Raw genomic sequence first — 20,550 nt, 5'->3', positions numbered from 1 at the left:
GTGTCATGAATTATTTTCATTGGATCTATTTGGCCCAGACTGTCCTTCCCCAAGAGCTGTCTCACAGTATCTAACTCATTCCTCCGGCTAAATAGATAGAAAGAGATGGAACGAATTGCATTTGGACCACCATTATGGAAAATTCATCAGATAAGATGGAAGCAAAGAGAAGGACTGCATGATAATAGACTTTGTAGCTGAGAGCAGAGGAGATAGTAAAAGAGTTAAAGGAGGCAGGCTATTCCTCAGTCCTCTTCAAGGTCAGTCTAAATAAATGTTCGTATTTGTGTAGCATAATTTATCACTGTGGTAACCACAGCAACACCTCAACTCTGCCCTGCTGTGGCCTGGTTAGTTTCAGTATGTGTGGACAGGTGTAGGTGTGTTTTTTTAAATGCACTTCCTGTTTATGCTTCTGCATAATGAGGATTTGTGAGTGCAGTGGACACACACTATAACTACAATAGAGTACATCAGTGAATCAACTCAAATTCAAAAACATGTTATTTGTCACCTGAGGGCAAGCTTTGAGTCATGTAGAGTAATGTGACAAAGGAAACAAGAACCACACACAACATACAGTGATGACAAAAGTGTTCAAAGTGGGGGTGTTATTTCTGTGGCGCAGGTTACCTGTCAGCCAAACTGTTATTTTCAGTAAAATATTGCGATTTGGTGCATGTTTTGGGACTTATGCAGTTCCCAACTTTCCAGAGTCTTTTCAATAACTACTTCCACAGTTTTTCTTTGCAAAGACTTTGACAACTAGCCTTTTGAGTCCCTCGGTGGCGTCAATAGGAAAATGTAATTGCATAGCCATAACTTCAATCTAAGCTGGAACAACAGGTAACTGATGGATGCTTGTCAATTTCGCAGTTGAACTGATAAAGGTAACTGTACTGAGCTGGTCTTAAGGTTTGAAACCTGCACTTTAGCCTTGATACATAGCAGATGAGACTGGATCCAGAGCTGTAAGCATTAAACAATCCTTATCTTCTTCTGTATTGATCCCATTCATAAAGATTTTTATTTTTTTATTTTTATTTTTATTTATTTATTTTTTGCATCCACATGCAGTCATACAAATTCTCAGTTTCTTCCAGCTCCTGCCTGATGAAGTCACATACTTATTTAATGATAACACTGTGCTTAACAACAAGGACATTGTTATGATTCATCAAAAGATTAAAATAAAATTGGTTAACTTTAAATCCATCCATGCCTCATTCAGGCCATAATGGTCCTTGTCCTTAAGTGTGAACGTATTAAAACAGTATATTGTGGCCACAGTTTAGTTATCATATTTCCACAGTCCTGAAATAATTAGCTCTTTTCCACAACTTCATAATCTGTGGCCATTTGATGGTACTTTATTACAAATGTTAGCAGAAGGTCTCTGCACCAGCAAAGGTGTAAACACAGATTCATTAGCTAGCCCTCCTGCAATGAGACATTATGGGTTTCATTATGGGTTTCAATTTTTCCTTAAAGATGAGTTCTGCAAGATGTTTAAAAGGCTGCAAAGAAGGTTTGCTTATTATAGACCGAGATCCTGCTGCTCTAATACAAAGTTAATTTTCTAAGAGCACCTTTAAACTGGTCACAATCATCTAGGGCAACACTAAACACACAAGAACCCCCCCTGTTAGACATTAAATGTTGTAAACAATAGTCAAATAAACAAGTATATTTTATATTATTTTAGCACATATTGATCCACATCATCAACAGCAGCTCAGAGGCAGAAAAGTCATGACAATAACACATAGATCATTAAAGGGCAGGAGAATGAAGTAAGTGCCCAAACAGCAGCCTCACAGCAGACATGAGCATCTGGTTAGTTAGTATAATTGTTTTATGTTGGCCCAAGAGAAATGTGCACAATAAACAGTGAGAAATCATGAAGTTCACAGCTCTTCTCCTGTGACAAGATTTCATTTATCTGTTTTATTTGAGTCCCAGCCAGGTCTCTCTTGATATATAAGATATTTCTCCATCTTTTGTCTTTGGTCCCTCGATATATCAAATAAATAGACCAAAAGGGATAAAACACAAGATCAAGGTAGTCTCCCCAAATATGCATATGCATCAAACCCCAAAAAAAACACAAATTTCAGCTTCGTGTGCTGTTTTTCAACAAAAGTGTCAAAATCAGTCAACAAAAAAAAGAAAAAGAACAAGTCTGGGTATGACTTCATACAGTTCAACATTCGTTTGTGTGGCTTTGGTAAAAGCTTTAGGCTCCTTTAACAAGCCGGTGGATTCTGGTGCATGATTGTATTTTATTCTCTACTGAGTTAAACATCCTCACTGTAGCGAATGAGTGTATCAAGGAACTTACTTTTTCACAGGTCTTGTACTTCCACCTTATCTCAGGTCAGTGTGGTGTGTACAGATTATTGGATTGTGTGTGTTTGTGTGCCACCAGGAGAAGGAAGTGACCATCACTATGCCTAACGGGGAAACATCAGTGGCAACAGTTCGAATCTGGAACGAAACCGTTTCCAATCTGACACTCATGGCTCTCGGCTCCAGTGCCCCAGAGATACTGCTGTCGGTTATAGAGGTACACACACACACACTCATATCCAAACACACTACAGAGTTACGTTTGAGTGAAATCTGTTTAATTAAACAACACACTGTATGGTTTTTCTACATCAACATCAGACTGAATAATGACATGAAATGACTAATAGTAATGGTTTCTTTAAAAAAAAAAAAAAAAAATTTCTGTGTGTTTTGTGGTCTATACGAAGTCATCACGCTCATATTCCCTCCCCTTACTGTAAATGCCCCACCCTGAATCTCTGTAGGTTTGCGGTCATGGCTTCGAGGCCGGTCAGCTGGGGCCGGGGACCATTGTTGGCAGCGCCGCCTTCAACATGTTTGTAATCATTGGGATCTGTGTGTGGGTGATCCCCAATGGGGAGTCACGCAAGATCAAGCACCTCAGGGTGTTTTTTATCACTGCATTCTGGAGCATCTTCGCCTACATCTGGCTCTACCTCATCCTGTCTGTCATGTCTCCAGGCGTCGTTGAGGTGAGGCAACTAGCATTTCTTGCTTTTCTTCATCAGCTCAATCAGCAGCTTTTACAGCCTAAACTTTTATCCACCTTTGGTAATTTGTTGTCATACGAAGGTACATAAGGATGAGTGGGCTTATTCTCTGCAGGTGATACAGTCTGTAAAGGCCTTGCTTTGGAAATAGTTAAAGGTGCAAGGGAGACATTTTGGTTGTCATTATTCCTTGGATGTTGCGGTGTGTTTCAGGTCTGGGAGGCCCTGGTAACCCTGCTCTACTTCCCGGTGTGTGTCATCCTGGCTTGGATTGCTGACCGCCGCCTGCTCTTCTATAAGTATATGGGCAAGCGTTACCGTGCTGACAAACGTCACGGCATTGTCGTGGAAACCGAGGGTGACTTGACTCCCAACAAAGGTGGCATGGAAATGATTGCAGACAGCAAGTTCCTACTTAGAGGGAATGACGCGGTTCCTGCGGAAAACTGTGGGGGTGGTGCTCAGGATGGCACAGCCGGCGCTGCAGCCAACAACGTCGGTGCAGCAGGAGCCGTGGCTGCCGGGGGCAACCTGCCCAACTCCAACAGTGCAATGGTCAATGTGGAGAGCAGCAAGGAGCTGGATGAGAGCCGCAAAGAGGTGAGAGGAAGATGCAATCAGCTTGATAAAAACACATTCAAAACTTCATTAAATAGAGTGGATTTCAGTGTTTCAATTGTGGTCTGAAGTACCAGATCAGGAAAATTAATCCTCTGACCTGCTGTTGGACATCTGTCTGAGCTGCAGTAAGAAATAGTGAAAAGAGTAAGAAGTTCAGCAATGTGGCATCTTCCCACAAGTGTGTTGCTTCAAGTAAAAACCTCACAAGTTTAAGTCTAACCAGAACCCAAAACACTGCACAGCAGATAAAAGCACAGAGACAACTTGTTGGACACACTCTCCCATCTCACTGCAATAGTTAAAGATCTACGCCCAGCTAACTGCCGAGCCGACAGCGTCCCTTCCCGTCTGTTTAAAGAGGTCTTCTGTTCTGTTGAGTTATTGTTTTGTGTAAAGCACTTAGGAGGCTTTGGCTGTATAAATGTGCTATATATATAAAATTGTCATTGACTTTGACTTATAATGTCTGAACTGTCTTATGTCACCAATGTCTTTTGTTACAGTGAGACAAAAATTAATAAAGAAATAAAACACTCACATGATAGAGTAATGCGTGTAATAGACTGATGCAACACCTGGACAGATGGAGTATTGTCTCGATGAAGCTCCTGCATCATCCTTCCTCCCCTCAGTGGGAAACTTTGAATACTCCTGACCTTTTTATGAACTCCTAAAAAGACGAAACATCTCAGAAACAATGCTGGTTAGTGAAGAGCATCTCATCAGTATACAGTGTATGCAGCATAAAGCTGTTCACAGAGGTGAAACAATGAAGTCACACACTAGCTGTAAAATTTAAATTCATCTGTCAAATAAGTATTCAATCTAATTTTCCATGTCTTTAGTCAACAAACAATGCAGTTACACAGATTACATTTCTATTGTGGTGAATATGATACGATCATGATGCAAAATATTAAATCATTTCCCTGCAGGAAGAACTCTTTCTGTCATTTGTCTGAACATTTAAAGTCTGAGCTTGATTGTAAAATTAGTACAGATGACAGCAAACACAGGAGGAAGTTGTAAAGGGAATAAGGGTTAAAGGATGTGCTTTTACACCAGTTTACAACTTGCTGTTAAAAAGAGTAGTTGTTCTATTTGTGAAGGCAGTTTTCTTTTATCTGATCACAGACTTAAAGTCCGTTGTTGCAGATTCATCATGTCATTTAGATGAATTTACCAAACAGCCATGAGGAAAATGAGATCATCTTTTTTTGTTAAGTCTGCTTTTTATCCATTTTTTGCTTTGAGAAAATTTGGTTTTAATGTTTCCTATGTTTGAATTAGAAGTTAACTTAGAGCTTATAGAGATGATGGATCAAATCATAAAGAGACACTAATGTTCGGTTTTGATTTCCCACTTTAACAATAAAAGAAAAACACATACAATTAACAGAACTGACCTCTAACAATATTAAATAGTGGGATTAATCCACTTTATTGGCTGACTGGAGCTTCACTTTAAGGTTTTAAACTTTTTAAGAGGTGAGGCTGTGTTTTTTAGGAAATTCATCCTTCCTCCTGCTGATACCAGATGATAAGAATCACCTCTAGACCACGTTTATGACCTAGATGTCTGAACTATCTTTGTGTCCTCTCTCCTGCAGGTGATTCGCATCCTGAAGGAGCTGAAGCAGAAATATCCTGATAAAGAGTTGGACCAGCTGGTGGAGCTGGCCAATTACTACGCACTGCTGCACCAACAGAAGAGCAGAGCCTTCTACCGCATACAGGTAACACAAACACACACTCGTACAGTACAGGCCAAACAAAAACACACAAACGCTGAGGGTGTCTCTGAGTTCGGAAGGGACATAAATTAGTTCAAAGACTTTAAAGTTCTTAATCAGAATCAGCTCCTGATGAAACTGGATTACAAATATTTAATGGACATGAGTCATAGCTCAAATAACACTTGCTTTTAAATCCAATCAGTTTCTGATTTTTAAAACATGATTTTTGAACATGATCCTCTCAGACATTTTCTTTCCTTCCATTCCCCTCTTCCTCTCTGTTTCCCTTCAGGCGACTCGTATGATGATTGGCGCTGGCAACGTCCTGAAGAAGCATGCAGCCGATCACGCGCGACGCGCTGTTGTAGCTGATGAGGAGGCCCCAGAAGACGACGACCTGGCCGTATGCAGCCGCATCTCATTTGAGAGCACCCACAGTCAGTGCATGGAGAACTGCGGCGTTCTGATGCTGACTGTCGTCTGTCAAGGTAGCGGCATGAATAAGTCAGGAGCCAATGATGAGTTCACATGAATAAGTTAAGAATCTAAGGCTGCAGGGGTAATAAACTATAAAATATTTCATTTCTTCACACTGATGCTCAAACTTCTAGTTTTATTTTAAAAACTTTGCCATCTTTGATCAGTTCCTTTTCATTTTTCTACACTGAACTTAAAGTTAAGGTTTAGCCAAAGACTATTAAACTGACAAAGCTTTGTATCCATAAATATCCGTACCAGATTCCCATAGGAATGTGAAAAATTAGATGCAGCTGAATCTCGTTTTCTAGCTTGCTGAGCTGAAGTTATCAACATAAACTCTTATTGGTGAATCAGTTGTTAGATGTTGTGCTGTTCTGGAGCCATTAAAGCCTCATACTTCATATTTCAGATAGGATTTAAACTTCCGAACACATTAAAACACAATTCAAAGAATGTTTTCAAATTCCCATTTCAGCAACTTTATTTATCAATGACAAGATAACAAACTGTACGTACAGAAATGCTCAAATAAAGAATGCTAGAAAAAGCTAAACTGTTGCTTCTTCATCATTCTTTATCTTAGTCTTTCCATTTTTTCCTCCATTATACTTTTACACCCCTAAATATATATATATATATTGCTTTGACTGAGATTAGAGCCGGTATGTTTGGTGTTTTTACTCATCCTTTTTGGCAGCTGTAGCTAAGTTTATGCTGCTATGGATCCTTCACCAACACAGACAAACACACACACACTCACACACACACACACATAATGGCTGCATAGAGTGATTTTTTATTTGTCTGTTTAAAGAGAAATGGTGCCTCAGGGGAACATGAAAGAAGCTCAGACAGGACATGCAGGTTGTCAGGCAACAGGCAAAGTCCAGCTCCATGAACCATCAGTCTTCTGCCTACAGCTGAGACGGATAGCCAACATTTGTGCACATTTTCAGTTTTAACTGCTGCAGCGCTTTGCATTGTGTACAGTATTTGAGATAGGTGGATGTCATAAACAGAGCAGAGTTTCTGTAAATACAATCCAGCATGACATTTAAGTATACGCAGCATTTTGCACTACTGGCCAAATCAGTACAAACCGAGACTGGACTGCAATAATTAGCATATAGGGATATTAACAATGTTTTGAACCTTAATATAGCAGCAAACTATTTTCTAAGTGATGGTCACACCAGAGTGTCCTGTCACTCTACCACTGTGTGTTTTTTTCTCATGTTATGTAGTCAGGATGTCCCTGTGTGCATGTTGATACACCCATGTGCCATTTTAGCACATGGGTGTATCAACACCCTATTTCAATGTTTTTAGGCATTACAGCTTATTTGGTTGAAGTTTTCATGTAAAAAAAAAAAGTCTTTATAAAATATATATCACTTCTTATTTACGTGTTTTTCTGTTTTATTTAGGAGGTCTGGGAGAGAACACCTTCTATGTGGACTACAGAACGGAAGACGGTTCAGCCAACGCTGGGTCAGATTACGAGTATACTGAGGGAACGCTGGTGTTCAAACCCGGAGAGACTTCTAAAGACATAAAGGTGAGTTAGGACAGAGTGGGAAGAGAGAGGAGAGATTTAGAAACATCACAATTTAGTCTGCTTCGCAAACTACCTGAAAGATAAGACCAGAAGCCTGTAGGATGTGGGAGAAACTGAAGCCCACAAAGTGATTTTAGGTTAAAAAGGGAATTTTGTTCGTTACTCAGGACTGAGTAGTTTCTGCCTTACCGGCAGCAGACAGCAGAGTGGGGTCTGTTTGGAGGATCAGATGGCTTCCCAATGGACGAGCTAAAGCTAAATGCTAAAGTGGACCTTTCTAAAAAATTGCCAAATGTTCATGTTTTCAGCCTGGAAAGCTGATTTTAATGGTCCTTTAACAGCAGATACCGGCCATCTCTCAGCTACAGTACAAGTTCACTAACTTCTTCTCTCCTCTCTGACAAACGCCCGAGGCAGAAAACACTTTTTTATCCTTTAAATTTAAATTATTTACAATCAGTTCTTAAAAGAAACTATTCATTTATTTTTGACTAAAAAGAAATAGCTAAATCTTTTTGAAATTTCCAGCATCTCACATTTAACCAATCCATCCTTAATCCTAACCATAATGAACATTAATTCTTCCTCTTTAGTAAAAAAATAATTAAATAAAATGATAATAATAATTTAGAATATAAACTATTTGTTTTGGCTAATGAATCCTTTTGTTATGTCTAACTTTTCCTTTGTTTGTACAAATGTTAGAGAAAAAAATGAGACTTTAATGAACCCTGTTCGCAAAATCAGCCCATCATATTTATTGTAAAAAGGAAATCTGTCAGCTGAAATGCAAAACAAAGCTGGCTTACACACAGTAAGAGTTACTGAATTACTGCACATAAACACAACCAAACATTTGAATAACCTGCAGCTTGGCTGCAGAGTCTGGAAAGAGACAGATCAAAGCAAAAGTGGGGGGAAGAGGATGATGAGATAAATAATGAGAGTCCCAGCTGGAGAGGCAGAGAAAGGCTGAGGAAAAACAGGAGGTGACAGAAAAATGCTGCTGCTGCCACAGGTATGAAAACCCTGCAGGTTCCTCAAAGACATAAACCTTGTAGCTGCTCATGAGGTCAATAAAGACATCATTTCCATTCATTTACATGAAAAAAAGATTGACTTTAACGTGTTTTACTTTAGTTAAAATCTGTTGGCCTTTTTAGCTTATTGGACAGCTTGCTCTGGTTTCAGGGAGATGTTTAACTCATCTAGCTAACTCTGAATGTTACATGTATTAAACTATGCAGGGGTGTACTATTTCTGCTAATACTAGAGGAAGTTATGATTCATGTGTGCACTCGCAGCTGGGGCTTGTTAACTATCAGGAAAGTTTAACAGCACTAACTATAACATGTTATTTTAACCCATAAGAGTCAACGTGACATATTTGTCACATACAGTTTCTGAGACATTTTGTTTCAATTTATGGTATAAACTTTACTCAAAATCCTGTCGGACACAATCTAAAAACTCGTCTTCTGTCCCCTAATTGATACCCAGAAGCAGAAAACCATATTATAATATTTTTAATGTATCACATGGTAATAAATGGTAGATATCCCCCCACAAAAAATGTTAATTTTTTTGTAACATTTTGTTAAAAGGCTAAAGACCTCATATTTAAAAAATTGGACTTTTCTTACCATTTTTTCATGGGTCGGGCCTTAACGGGTTAAAGATGGACAGTCTGATGATCTGTTAAACAGAACATCTATAAAGTTCCCTACAAACTTCCCCTGCATTTTCACCTTGGATCAAACAATGTAGTAAAGATTTTTTCACTATGAAACTATAATTTCTAAAGCACTGTGTGTGAAGGGAAAGCAGGTGGGATGATGGGCGTGAGGACTTGGTAAGCTGGGTAATCTCTGCTCAGATTCAAAGCCAGATTAAAGATCAAAAGCAGTCTGAGAGCTGGACGAGTGGAGAATGCTGCAATAGCCTGCAGAGTCACTTAAAACAGGCCTGGGCACTAGAGACAGACGGTAGCCTATAAATTGGCTTATCCGCCATGAGTGAATGTAAGGAGAGACGCTGAGTGAGTATATTACAAAGGTTGGTGTCATTTATTTGAGCCGTGTAACCTCGGATTCCATTGATCGCCGTGCTGGTTAGAAATGAGAAGCAGGAAACCAATTAAACTTGAATAGCTCACCTGCCAGAGCTCCATTTTCTCTGCTGTATCAGTTCCACTGTGTGAAAGTCACCTCCGCTTCACAGTCCGTCCCCATCCTACAGAGGAAACGCCTCACTGTCAGACCTCAGCAGTCCAACCAAGAGTCCAAGTGTTATGTCAAAAAAGAAAGAGGCAATTATTGGTTTTTATTCAGCTGTTGTTAATGCTACTTAGAACTGATGAGATGTCACAATGCACGTTACCACAATTACAAAATGAGCTCAGCATAGTGCTTTATACATGAATGTTTTTAGATATTACACATCTCCAAAAATAAACAGTTTAAATGCCATGAACTACACGACTCCCTCCTCACGGTTACGATGTGTAGAGGTGAAAGTTAATCTCTGCACGTCTGCTGAATGAACGAGGATCTGCTCTGACTTGTAGTTTGTAAGAGGATGATGCAGATTTAAAAACATTCAGTTCTGCTGTTCAGATGTTTAAAAAATGATGAAACAAGATTTCTTGAAACTGCAGTTTTGTCAAGTCTAAGAAGCACAAAATAAAACAAAAGTACTTTACTGATGACTTCATGTTGCTGAATGTGAAGCTGATCTTATTGATGATTAGTGGTCATTTCAGCTCCTAACATGAGGTTTTTTACCAGCCTCACTACGTGTTTGCTTTGTCCTGATTGTGGAACAGTATGAGGTGTGGCAGCTTGCTGGTAGTGATGAATCCTTATCAGCTGAATGTGCAGATTCACACCTCTCTGTGGAGCTCAATAATAACTTTCATCTTACTGTTTTCTGTCTGTGTTTATTTCAGTGCTTGAGCAGCATCATTTTCATCCACAGCAGCTGATTACAGAAAGATAGAAATTATACTACAGAGCCTTATTATTTAAACCCTTTTCCAGTATGAATGGTGATATTTTTATAGTTAAAGCAGTAGATTGAAGTCTTTATTATTTAAATAAATACAATTTGAATACTTTTTTATAGCTACAGTAACAAAGAAATAACACCTGTGATGAATTCTCTGCATTTGCTCTCATTAAGTCTTTTAAAGTAAACTTTCCCAGTGAAAAGTATCAAACCGTCTGACAATGCTGACGCTGTCTCGCTTGCATTTTTGCTTCTACAGATCTAATTTGCACTGACAGCTCTTATGACTGCATGTTGTGAACTCCCAGCAGCGGCTCCCTAAATGCAAACGCCAGACTGGAATCAGCTTCACACCTTTAACTTGTTTAACTTGTGAAGAAAAATCAAGGAATAGCCCACATCTGTCTGTGAAACCGATGTTTCCGCTTTCTTTAAAAAGACGGTTCTGCAAATCAAACTGTTGTAATCTCTAAAGTGTAACTCCAGTTTAGATGTAAATTAGACTCTGAATAAACCTTCTAACCTTCATACTTGTTTGTTAACCACTGAAAAAACAAAAACTATGTCAGTGTCTAAAGATTTTTGGTCACAAATGCACAGCGGACATTTACAAAAGCTTACAAAAACAGAAATTTAAGTTGAGATTTGAAAGAAATTAAAGGTCGGTTGTTGTGGCACTGTTGGCAAAAGCCACATCACCTTTTGTCACAAACTTCATCCACAGACAGCAACAGGCAGGATGGCACATACCAGTTCAGAAAATGTTTTGTGTTCACTTCATCTCAACCGAACAGACACACCAATTCTAAAATAAATAATTAAAGCATTCAGATTCGCTTAAAATTCAGAAGACGAAGCCAGACTAAAGTCTGCATAATGATGGGAAGAAAACTTTTTTTTCTGAAAGGCACAATGCTTCTGTTATCTGTCTACATGATTCTCCATAACTTGTTATATACCAAGCATGAAAAATAATAGATGATTGACACTAAATCCATCTTGGCCTCATCACATCCTCATTTCTTCCTTTGATTCGGCCTTCTCTCTCGTCCTGTCTAACTCACTCATGTCTCATGAGTCCCTCATTTGCTCTGATATTTAAACAATAATGAGCACATTAGAAGATTTCTCACCAAAATTGAATTAAACTGAAAAGCTCGGATGATTCATGCTGCACGTGTCTTTAAAGTGCTTCCTTCTGATTGGCCAACAAGCGTCTCAAAATGCCATTTAAATTTCAACCAGCAGAAAAAAGATGAAGGCTCTTTATTCATGTATATGTATTCATGTATAGTTCAGGCCTCCTATTTAAATTTCCACCACCTGTGAGCACAGCTGCATCTGCAGTGTCTGTGGATGTGGTTATTTCCTGGTCCATGTTGCTGTGGACCCGTCCGTAGCAGCTGTGCTGTGGCTACTCTTCACCACTAAGAGAGCATCTTTCAGACAACAGATGTGTCAGCCAGACGCAAAAATGTACAAAAAACTTTTGCTAGCCCTCATTTCTATATATGTTGCCTGGAAAAAATGAAAAATGGAATGGAATCCTTATTTAACCAGGAAGTCCCTTAAAACTACTGCCTCTTCTTTGATGGAGACCTCAGAATAAGGCTTCTAAAAAACTTTCTTCTGTAACTCAGCCTGAACCCTCTTAGACAAGTTTTCTTGTCTTTTTTTTAACGTAGTCTTCAGGAAAACATCCTCAGACTTTATGAAGGACTTTCCAAATCTCTTTTTTGGATCTTGGCTGCCTGTTGTTCCGTTCTCTAACAAGATGATTTCATGCTGCTTCAATAATACTGAGGTCCAGGTTCTGGAGAGGATTCTGTGTGTGCTCAAAGCTGGTGGAACTTTAAATAGGAGGTCTGAGTGGTAAATGAATAAAAAGTCACCTCCTCTTTCTGCTGCTGGTTGAAATTTAAATAGTATTTTGAGGTACTTGTTGGCCAATCAGAAGGAAGCACTCCAGATACATGTGCAAAAAACACACTGCACAGTACTGAGATGTTTTCAGCTTGTATCTCTTGGGGAATCACATTGTTGCAGCAAAAATACAAATTTCTCTCTGTAAAAGTCTTATTTTTGACATTTTTTATGGATGCAGCTAAAGAAATGGGAACAGTGATGTGTCTTGTTACAGACTGCTTGTGACAAAGTGCATAAAGATCCAATTTAAAACTAGTTGTTTGCTAAGTTGTCTGTTATGTTAGCTCATCCTCTGAGTTAGTGCTTTTATAATGCTGAAATCAATCATAGCTCAGTGTTGAGTGGATTACAAGAACTGGACGGAATATTAAGTTGAAAAACAAAACCATCAATGTCCAAAGAAAAACTTTGAAAAACTTTAAGAAAACTGGAGAAATATTGATCAAGACTATTTTAAAAGATTATGAGGTTTGGCTGCTCTGAGACATTTATAAAGAATTGAGGGATGGATCAACACTTATGTATAATACTGTTCCTCTGGAGTTTGAAACAAACACTGACACAAGACTCAGTCAGCTGAAACACAACTTATTAGGCACATCTTTAAATTTCTGCCCTGTCTGTGTGTGTGTGTGCGTGTGTGTGTGTGTGTGTGTGTGTGTCTGCAGATTGGTATAATTGATGACGACATATTTGAGGAAGATGAACACTTCTTTGTCCGCCTACTCAACCTTCGTGTTGGCGATGCAGAGGGGATGTTTGAAAGTGACGAGGTGGGTGCCACCCCGAAAGCTCGTCTCGTTGAGCCCCTGGTTGCCACGGTGACAATCCTGGATGATGACCACGCTGGCATCTTCACCTTCAGTGAGCGTTTGGTGCGTGTGAGCGAGAGTGTGGGAACCATGGAGGTGACTGTGGTGCGCAACTCCGGGGCGCGTGGCACCGTCATCTTGCCGTACCACACTGAATCCGGGACCGCCAAGGCAGGAGAGGACTACGAGGATGCACGAGGAGAGCTGGAGTTCACCAACGACCAGACCAGGTGAGTCCAAAGAAACGTGGCACAACAATTTGCGGAACAAGTTCCATCTGCTGAAGCAAACCACAGAACAGCTCAGGGTGTTTGTGCTCCATCATGTTGACCCAGCAGCAGTTATCCAGGATTCAGCCTTGCGTCTCACTGATTTTGGGGGTATTCAAAAGCGTAACTGTTTGATTTGAGAGCAAGATCTCTTGTTTTCACACTCATTTTCTGTAATCTGTAAGCTGTAATCATATTGCTCTTTCTCAAAACTCTGCTCTCACGTTTTAAAAGTCTTTTCTTGCTCTCAAACTTCCACCAAAGTTTGCTTATTATAATCATTTCATAATTTTCCTGTTTTCTTTTAAAGTAGACAATAGATTTAGAAAGTAGATTGTTCACTTTAATAGAGACACAGTTTTAGTTGTATGAATGAAGTTTTTTCATGGGCTTGTTATTGTTACACATCATAACTTTAACACTTACGGAGCAGCTATTCTAATTATATGTTTAGCTTCAATTCTTTATTATATATGATAGAAATGTGCTTCATAAATAAAGTGGATTGGATTTATTAAATCAATTTGTGTAAAAAGACTCACCGGTGTTCATGGTCACATAATTATTGCACAGTTACTTTAAGTGTGTTTGGCCTCTTTTAGCTCCGTTTTTCAGCTCTTTATAAACTCCCCAGCTGACAGACACAAGGAGTGCTGAAGAGGAGGAACATCAATGCTAATTGCTAAAAGCTAAAATTGCTGAAGCTGCTAAAAACAAACTGTCTGCTAACTTATCAGCCATAACTGTTTTTGTTTTTGCCTCTTACTGCCTGAAAATTCATCATTGCAGCCTCAATAATAATAATAATTCATTGATGTTTAAACCAAACACAATTCCCTGCTCAAATCAGATCATTTTCTTACATGAATGTTTGTTTCTCTCATCAGAGAAGAAATGCAATTTTAAGGGTTTTAGGAAAACAATATTTGAATAATTTCAGATTGTCTTCCAGCAGATTAGAGACACATAGATCTTACAGTCTTGACCTGATATCTGTTAATTGCTGATCAAAGCTGAATAATCATTGGTTGGTCAATCATTTCAAAAGCAGTTTAATAGATTAAAAGTTTACTTCCTCATTCCTTTATAGATTATCATTTATGGATTTTCTCATTATTTTTTCCATCTTCCCTGCATCCTTGTCTTCCCTCTATACCTTCCCTCTTATTTATTTTCCCTCCTTCTCCTCACCTCTTCCAGCCCTCTCTCCCATCTCATGCCGTCTGTCTTCACCTTTGTGTTTGTAAGACAGCAGTCCCATCCATTATTCATCAAGGATGACCCGAGGGAATGCTGATCCCAGTATCAGCCCAAACACATCTTTACAGCAGGTTTTAGTACAGCTTTTTGTTTGAATGTGCAGATAAAAATATGAATTGAAATATTTCAGTTTAACAGTGCAAATGGTTTAACTCTGAATTCTTACATACAGATTAAAAACTCTGTCCTACTTGGATTTGTAGCAGACTACAGAAGGTTCACATTGCACTTTTTTATTTGTAACTACTTACTTGAAAGGACGCTGGCGGATCCCAGTGTTTTACTGTGTTATTTACTTAAATAAGTTAGAGCATGCCACAATAAACTTGTCTGTTGAGTGTTTGGATAAACTTTTGCTTCAGTCTGTTGGATTATTAACTGTTAAATGAGCTAGTAAGGATTGCTTCTGAATGTGTGTCTATTGCAGAGGTGTTTTGATGTGTGCAGCATGTGTGACAAACTCGACCTGACTGTTGCTGGTGTTATTCTGGCTGCAGCAGATCTAAGTTGATGTTAACTGGCAGGTTCACTGACAGGCAGGGAGCTGGGTGAGAGCAGGATGGACTGGAGATCCCGGGGTGTTTTTCAAATGATGGAAATTTTTATTTAATCATTTTCCTTGATGTCAGCACCACCTCAGGTCAGCTCTTCAGGAGGAATTACAACTTTTTTCTTGTATTTCCTTGTCTTAATGACGATCCAATCAAATGTTTGAGGATCTAAAACTATACAAAGAAATCTAAAATATTAGCTTTTGTCTCGAGTACAGTACTATTCTTTATGTTCCCTTCCCATCAGCCAAAATCTCCTAATATTTTAAAGTGGTCTTGAACAACAGTCTTCCAGTTTTCTAAAGATCTTTCAAAGCTTTCTCTCCACATTGGCTGATTGGTCATTTAGATTCAGTCCAGTCCCTTCAGCAGTTTCAGGAAAATGCTGACCCATGGCATATCTCAGCATGATGAGCAGAAGATGTGGCGGAACTGGACAAGTGGAGGATCAAAGAGCTGGTTATCCACTGCTTAAGGAGAACACCAGTTCATTAGATTATAGCTCTGAATTTTTGTCATCAGATATGTCAGATAATGAGTCTACAGGGACATCTGTTGTCTGGCTGAAATGCTTTGAATCTTGTAATTAGTCAATTATTGAGCAAATCTAGACAAGACACTCAAAACCAAAAAACAAATGAGCGATTTTAAGATTTTAAGACTAATTACACCACAGTAAATATTCACTGTTGTGACTCTTTCAGGTTTACATGGACAGAAAATACCTCATTGCATATGTGATGTCATACCTTAGTAAATCATGTTTTTTTCAGGCCACAAAGGTCGAGGATCTAAACCCCATGATGTTCCTGATTATTGCGGTTTTATACATTAAAAACATGTTTAACTTGCATTAAACTGTGTAGAGTGTGTAAACTCTGAAGAGAAGTGAATTCTACTACAGACATCACCGCTCTGTCCTCACTTCATCTAAACAAACCATCTTTCATTGTTGTCACTTCTACACAAAATCACTCCTCACTATGGAAGAATGGTCACTGATTGCATATGTCCATCTTCTCGCATCTTTCCACTCTTTGTTTCTCTATTCCTTACTCTGCTGGTTTTCACTTTACATCTGCAGACTCAGTTTTCTTCCTTCTACTTTCACTGTCCTCCTGTCATCCCTTTTCTTTTCCCTCCTCACCATTCCTTTCCTTCTGTCTGTCATTTGCTTTCCACCTCTCTACCGCTCTCTCTTGTCAGGGTACATTTTCCTCTGCTTTTAGAGAGCTGTTTTCTACTGCAGCACTTCAGTCCTCAGAGACACTAAAAGTTCTTGTCATCATCACCATTGCTTCATCTTAACTTCCCTGAGTCACACTGTGCAGCCTTAGTTCATCAATGATCATGAACATGTTGTGCCTTCATCAAGAACAGCCTTTCCAAAACTGGGGGTCCCAAGGTCATTTCAAAGGGTTACCAGATCACTGTAAAAAAAGAAAAAAAATGGTATTTATATTAGGGCTGGAAAACCCTGCGAGCGCCACTGATTAAACATTTTTCTATGTTATGTGTCTGAAACTCAGGCTGTGTGTCTGTCTGTGTGTGTGTGCGTTTTTACAGTCAAACTCTCCAGGTGAGGATAATTGATGATGAAGAATATGAAAAACATGAAAACTTCTTCATCGTGTTAGAGGAACCCCGCTGGCTAAAGAGAGGAATCTCAGGTATGTGTGTTTCTGTTTACATTTCTCTAACAAATAGCTACTGGAGTCTAAGTATGCTAATAAGTCTGCAGGTAAGGAGGGTGCATTCAGGGCTTAATGACTGTTGCACCTGGCTGCAGGAATCCCAGCCCAAATATGACAGATGTTAGCAGAAACAATGCAAATTATTCTAAAGCGCCTTTTAAAAAGGCAATTTAGCTCAGAGTTTGGCAAAAGATATGGCTTGTTCCCATCCAGGTGTGTGTAAATTTTGGGCAAAATAGGAAGGTTAGTAGAGGGAAACATAGAGGTCAACCAAGGACAATGCCAAAGCATCAGGACAGAGAATTTAAAGTAAAATAAAAATAAAAAAAACTAAATGGATAAGACTGGAGTTATTGTCACTGGCTGAAAGTGCTTTACATACCAAAAAAGAAATTAAAGATAAACCATCACTTAGAGCTAAACAGAAAAAAAGAGAAAAGCTGTCATGAACTGTGGATTATTCCATAAAAGTGATATTTAGTGGGGAATAACGTTTCTACTTTAAACAAAGAGATGATGCTGGGACTTCTGTTTGGTCCACACCCAATAAATTATAAAAAGCTGAATGCCAGAAAAAAATAATATTCAGAATCACTGATTCCGTGAGGTTGCTGTCAGGAACACAGTCCCTGAAACTTTGGGTACTTTTCTAATTCTTTTAATAAACAGTAGACTTAATGATAAGGAGGTGATTTGTAAGGATGACAAAAGCTGCTACATGAAAGTTGGAGCCTAATAAAGAATATTGTTTTTCTTTGGTGAAGTCCTGCAACGGGTTAATGAATTCATGATTTTGTCCTTTACTTGATCTGAAAATATAATTTATGGTCTTTTTACCAGCTGCACCTTCAATTAATAATCATTTAACATAAAAAAAGGTGACCATGTGAACCACATCATCATTTCTGCTGTTTGATTTGTGCTTTCCATATTTGTTTTGTTTTTACTGGGTTTTGCTTTTCAGCTGCTTCAGTGGCTCACTTCACCCACAGCACTTATCTTTAATGAGACACAAAGATACAACATTTGGAGTCTGTCGCCTCCTTTTTCTTTGCAGTGGGAACATAGAAAGGAGACATTGTGTGAGAATCAAAGGATTTTCAGACATTACAAAGTGTTAGTAACTGCAAAGGCATCAGTAGCTGTAAGTCTAAGGTATAAGAAAAAGACAAGAAAATAATCACAAAGAGCAGAATGAAAAGTGATTACATCAGCAAAACTGTGAAATAAAAAAAAAAAGTAGGTTCTTTCCTGAGCTTTATTTTGCCTGTGTGTTTTTGTTTGGATTTTAAATTAATCATTAGGATGTTTTTTGTTGTTCTCTTCTTTCCTGAACGCGTGCTGCTATTTACAACTTTTCCTTTTCTGTCCGCAGCTCTGCTGCTGAACGAAGGTAAGACCGTCTGAATTTTCCTTTTAAACCTGATCTGTCAGAAATGACCTTTTCAAGATCAGCTAAACTTCTCTTTCTTTCTGGGTTGATTGAATTATTAACTGATGAACAGAGTGGGAGAAGATTATGAAAGATGCATTTTACAGCTCCCTAAAATTTTAGATTAGATTTGGTCCATGTCTTCAATCATGTTTTCTGGCCAACAGCCCAGAGATATTCCCTGTTTGATCAGAGAAAGCTGTTGTAATTGTTCAGTTATCAGGCCAGCTGCTGATAAGTTTTTCTGACCTCACAAGGATTGATGATAAATTCTGATGAAGAGATCCATCAATTGTTTGTTCCTCTGCCTTTGTGTGAAAACTAGAAAGAGTACTTAAACTCAAATGTTCACACTTCTGTGCAGCAGAAAAAAGTTGACACATAGATCTAACTGGATGTCAGGCTGTTTTTACCAAAGGCCTGGTACACACATAACGATTTTTTAACTGGTTGAGACCTCACATGTGAAGATAAAAAAAAAAAAATCAGTTTTGATTGTATTGTGTGTGGTGTGCTCTAATAATCTAATCACAGAACAACACACACAACTCATCTACAATCTAGTCCTCCAAACCGGACAAATGTCAAAACATAGAAGAAGAACCATAGCAACAACCGGCAAAAAACAAAGAAGAAGAAACATAGTAACAACACAACACACAGCATGAAAGGGGATATATAGGACGAGGGAATGGTGGTGGTCTTGGGACTATTGTTAACAGAAAAAGCCAGAACTGAAAAATAACAGACTGGAGACGGCGTGAACACAGACTTTATTTACATCCTTGTTCCCCAACCAGCTCGCTCTCTTATTGGCTACATTTCGTACTGCATCACCATCCACTCAGTCACAATGCACGAGTTGTTCCTCAGAAATGGGCTCTGGGGGGCATTGTTTTAACCATGGAAAGCACTTTGTGCTGCATTTTTGTATGAAAAGTGCTTTATAAATAAAGACTGATTGATTCCCTCACTGATTGTGAGCTTATCAAGTTACAGCCTGTATATTTCCAGCAAAAACTCATTGAACTTACATACCTTTCTGTATAATTAAATTTTTCTAGCTTTGGGGTTTATGTAGGACATTTCAATGAGTAGTATCGGTGGACATAGTGAAAAAAATACAACAGGCTGTCGGCCAATTCCTGGATTGGCTGTTTGATCCTCCTCATCTGCAGGACATTGGATGATGGTCCAGCTAGCATTAATAACATAACGGTTCAAAAATCATCAATCAAATGTCAGTGTGTGAATATGCAGCACATATTTCCTCATCTTTCTCACAAGAAGCATAAGCTGCAAGATTTGATCTTTACTGTTGACAGAAGGACTGCAGATATGTATTAGGGACCAGAATAAAAAGTTAACCAGCATCCCTGCATTCATTTGAAATTAGAAACTGAAGCTTATTGTAGTCCAAAAGAACTCTTCCTCATTGCTACAACTTTCCACATTCCTGATATTACAAAATCAACTTAGTGTAAAAAGTAATTACGTTTCATTGCTAATAAATTTAAATAGATGCCAAAATTTCTTTTCCTGCATGCACTCAGGTTTGCTGCTTTGCCAGGATATTCTTTATTCTGCAGCACATTATAATTATCTGGCTCACATTTCTGGCATCTCTTAAACCTTCTCTGGGGGGTGATGGGTATTTGTATATTTGGATCTAAATCACAGCACAAATGACCCTTGTGAAGCTCAGCACAGAACAGATCGGTGATAACTTCCTTCAAATAAATTAGAGCCCTTCATTGGGGATGCAGATATTTGTGGCCTCTCTTTTAAAAGGATGTGATTGTAATAAATTCTAATAAATTGTTCTATGACTTTCATGGAGTCTAGCCCGTGGGCATCAAAAACAGACTGATACTGAACTTAATTTATCAATTTTAATGGAAATTATTAACTGAATGACAGCTGAGCAGATTCATCCACAAATGACTGAAGATCAGAGGCAGAAAAAAAGAACTCAGAGCTGAAAGGAAGAAAAAATGTGATGAGATCAGAAATGCTTTATGGTACTGATGACTCATAATGACTGTTGTTGTCCTGAAGGTGATTTCTGGTTCAGCACACCCATCTATCACAGTGCAGTGGTGGTCCCTGCAGGGTGTCCTGGCTGCAGAAAGCTGAAATATGT

General features: G+C 38.7%; 1 protein-coding gene across 2 annotated transcripts in view; it reads left to right on the top strand.

The window, feature by feature from the left end:
- The window catches only part of slc8a2b (solute carrier family 8 member 2b), a 165,350-nt gene that overhangs the window by 130,785 nt on the left and 14,015 nt on the right, over positions 1 to 20,550 (top strand). For both annotated transcript variants that reach the window (XM_041995158.1, XM_041995159.1), the window contains 9 exons: positions 2,429 to 2,566; positions 2,817 to 3,044; positions 3,276 to 3,662; positions 5,294 to 5,419; positions 5,712 to 5,907; positions 7,327 to 7,457; positions 13,058 to 13,431; positions 16,848 to 16,951; positions 18,351 to 18,368. In XM_041995158.1, coding sequence (XP_041851092.1) covers positions 2,429 to 2,566; positions 2,817 to 3,044; positions 3,276 to 3,662; positions 5,294 to 5,419; positions 5,712 to 5,907; positions 7,327 to 7,457; positions 13,058 to 13,431; positions 16,848 to 16,951; positions 18,351 to 18,368 — 1,702 coding nt within the window. The remainder of the gene's footprint in view (positions 1 to 2,428; positions 2,567 to 2,816; positions 3,045 to 3,275; positions 3,663 to 5,293; positions 5,420 to 5,711; positions 5,908 to 7,326; positions 7,458 to 13,057; positions 13,432 to 16,847; positions 16,952 to 18,350; positions 18,369 to 20,550) is intronic.

This window comes from Melanotaenia boesemani, chromosome 9, assembly GCF_017639745.1.
Source record: "Melanotaenia boesemani isolate fMelBoe1 chromosome 9, fMelBoe1.pri, whole genome shotgun sequence".
In the NCBI taxonomy this organism is placed as follows: Eukaryota; Metazoa; Chordata; class Actinopteri; order Atheriniformes; family Melanotaeniidae; genus Melanotaenia; species Melanotaenia boesemani.
Note: the sequence above shows the minus strand (reverse complement) of the source record. Positions and strands in the feature narration are given on the sequence as shown.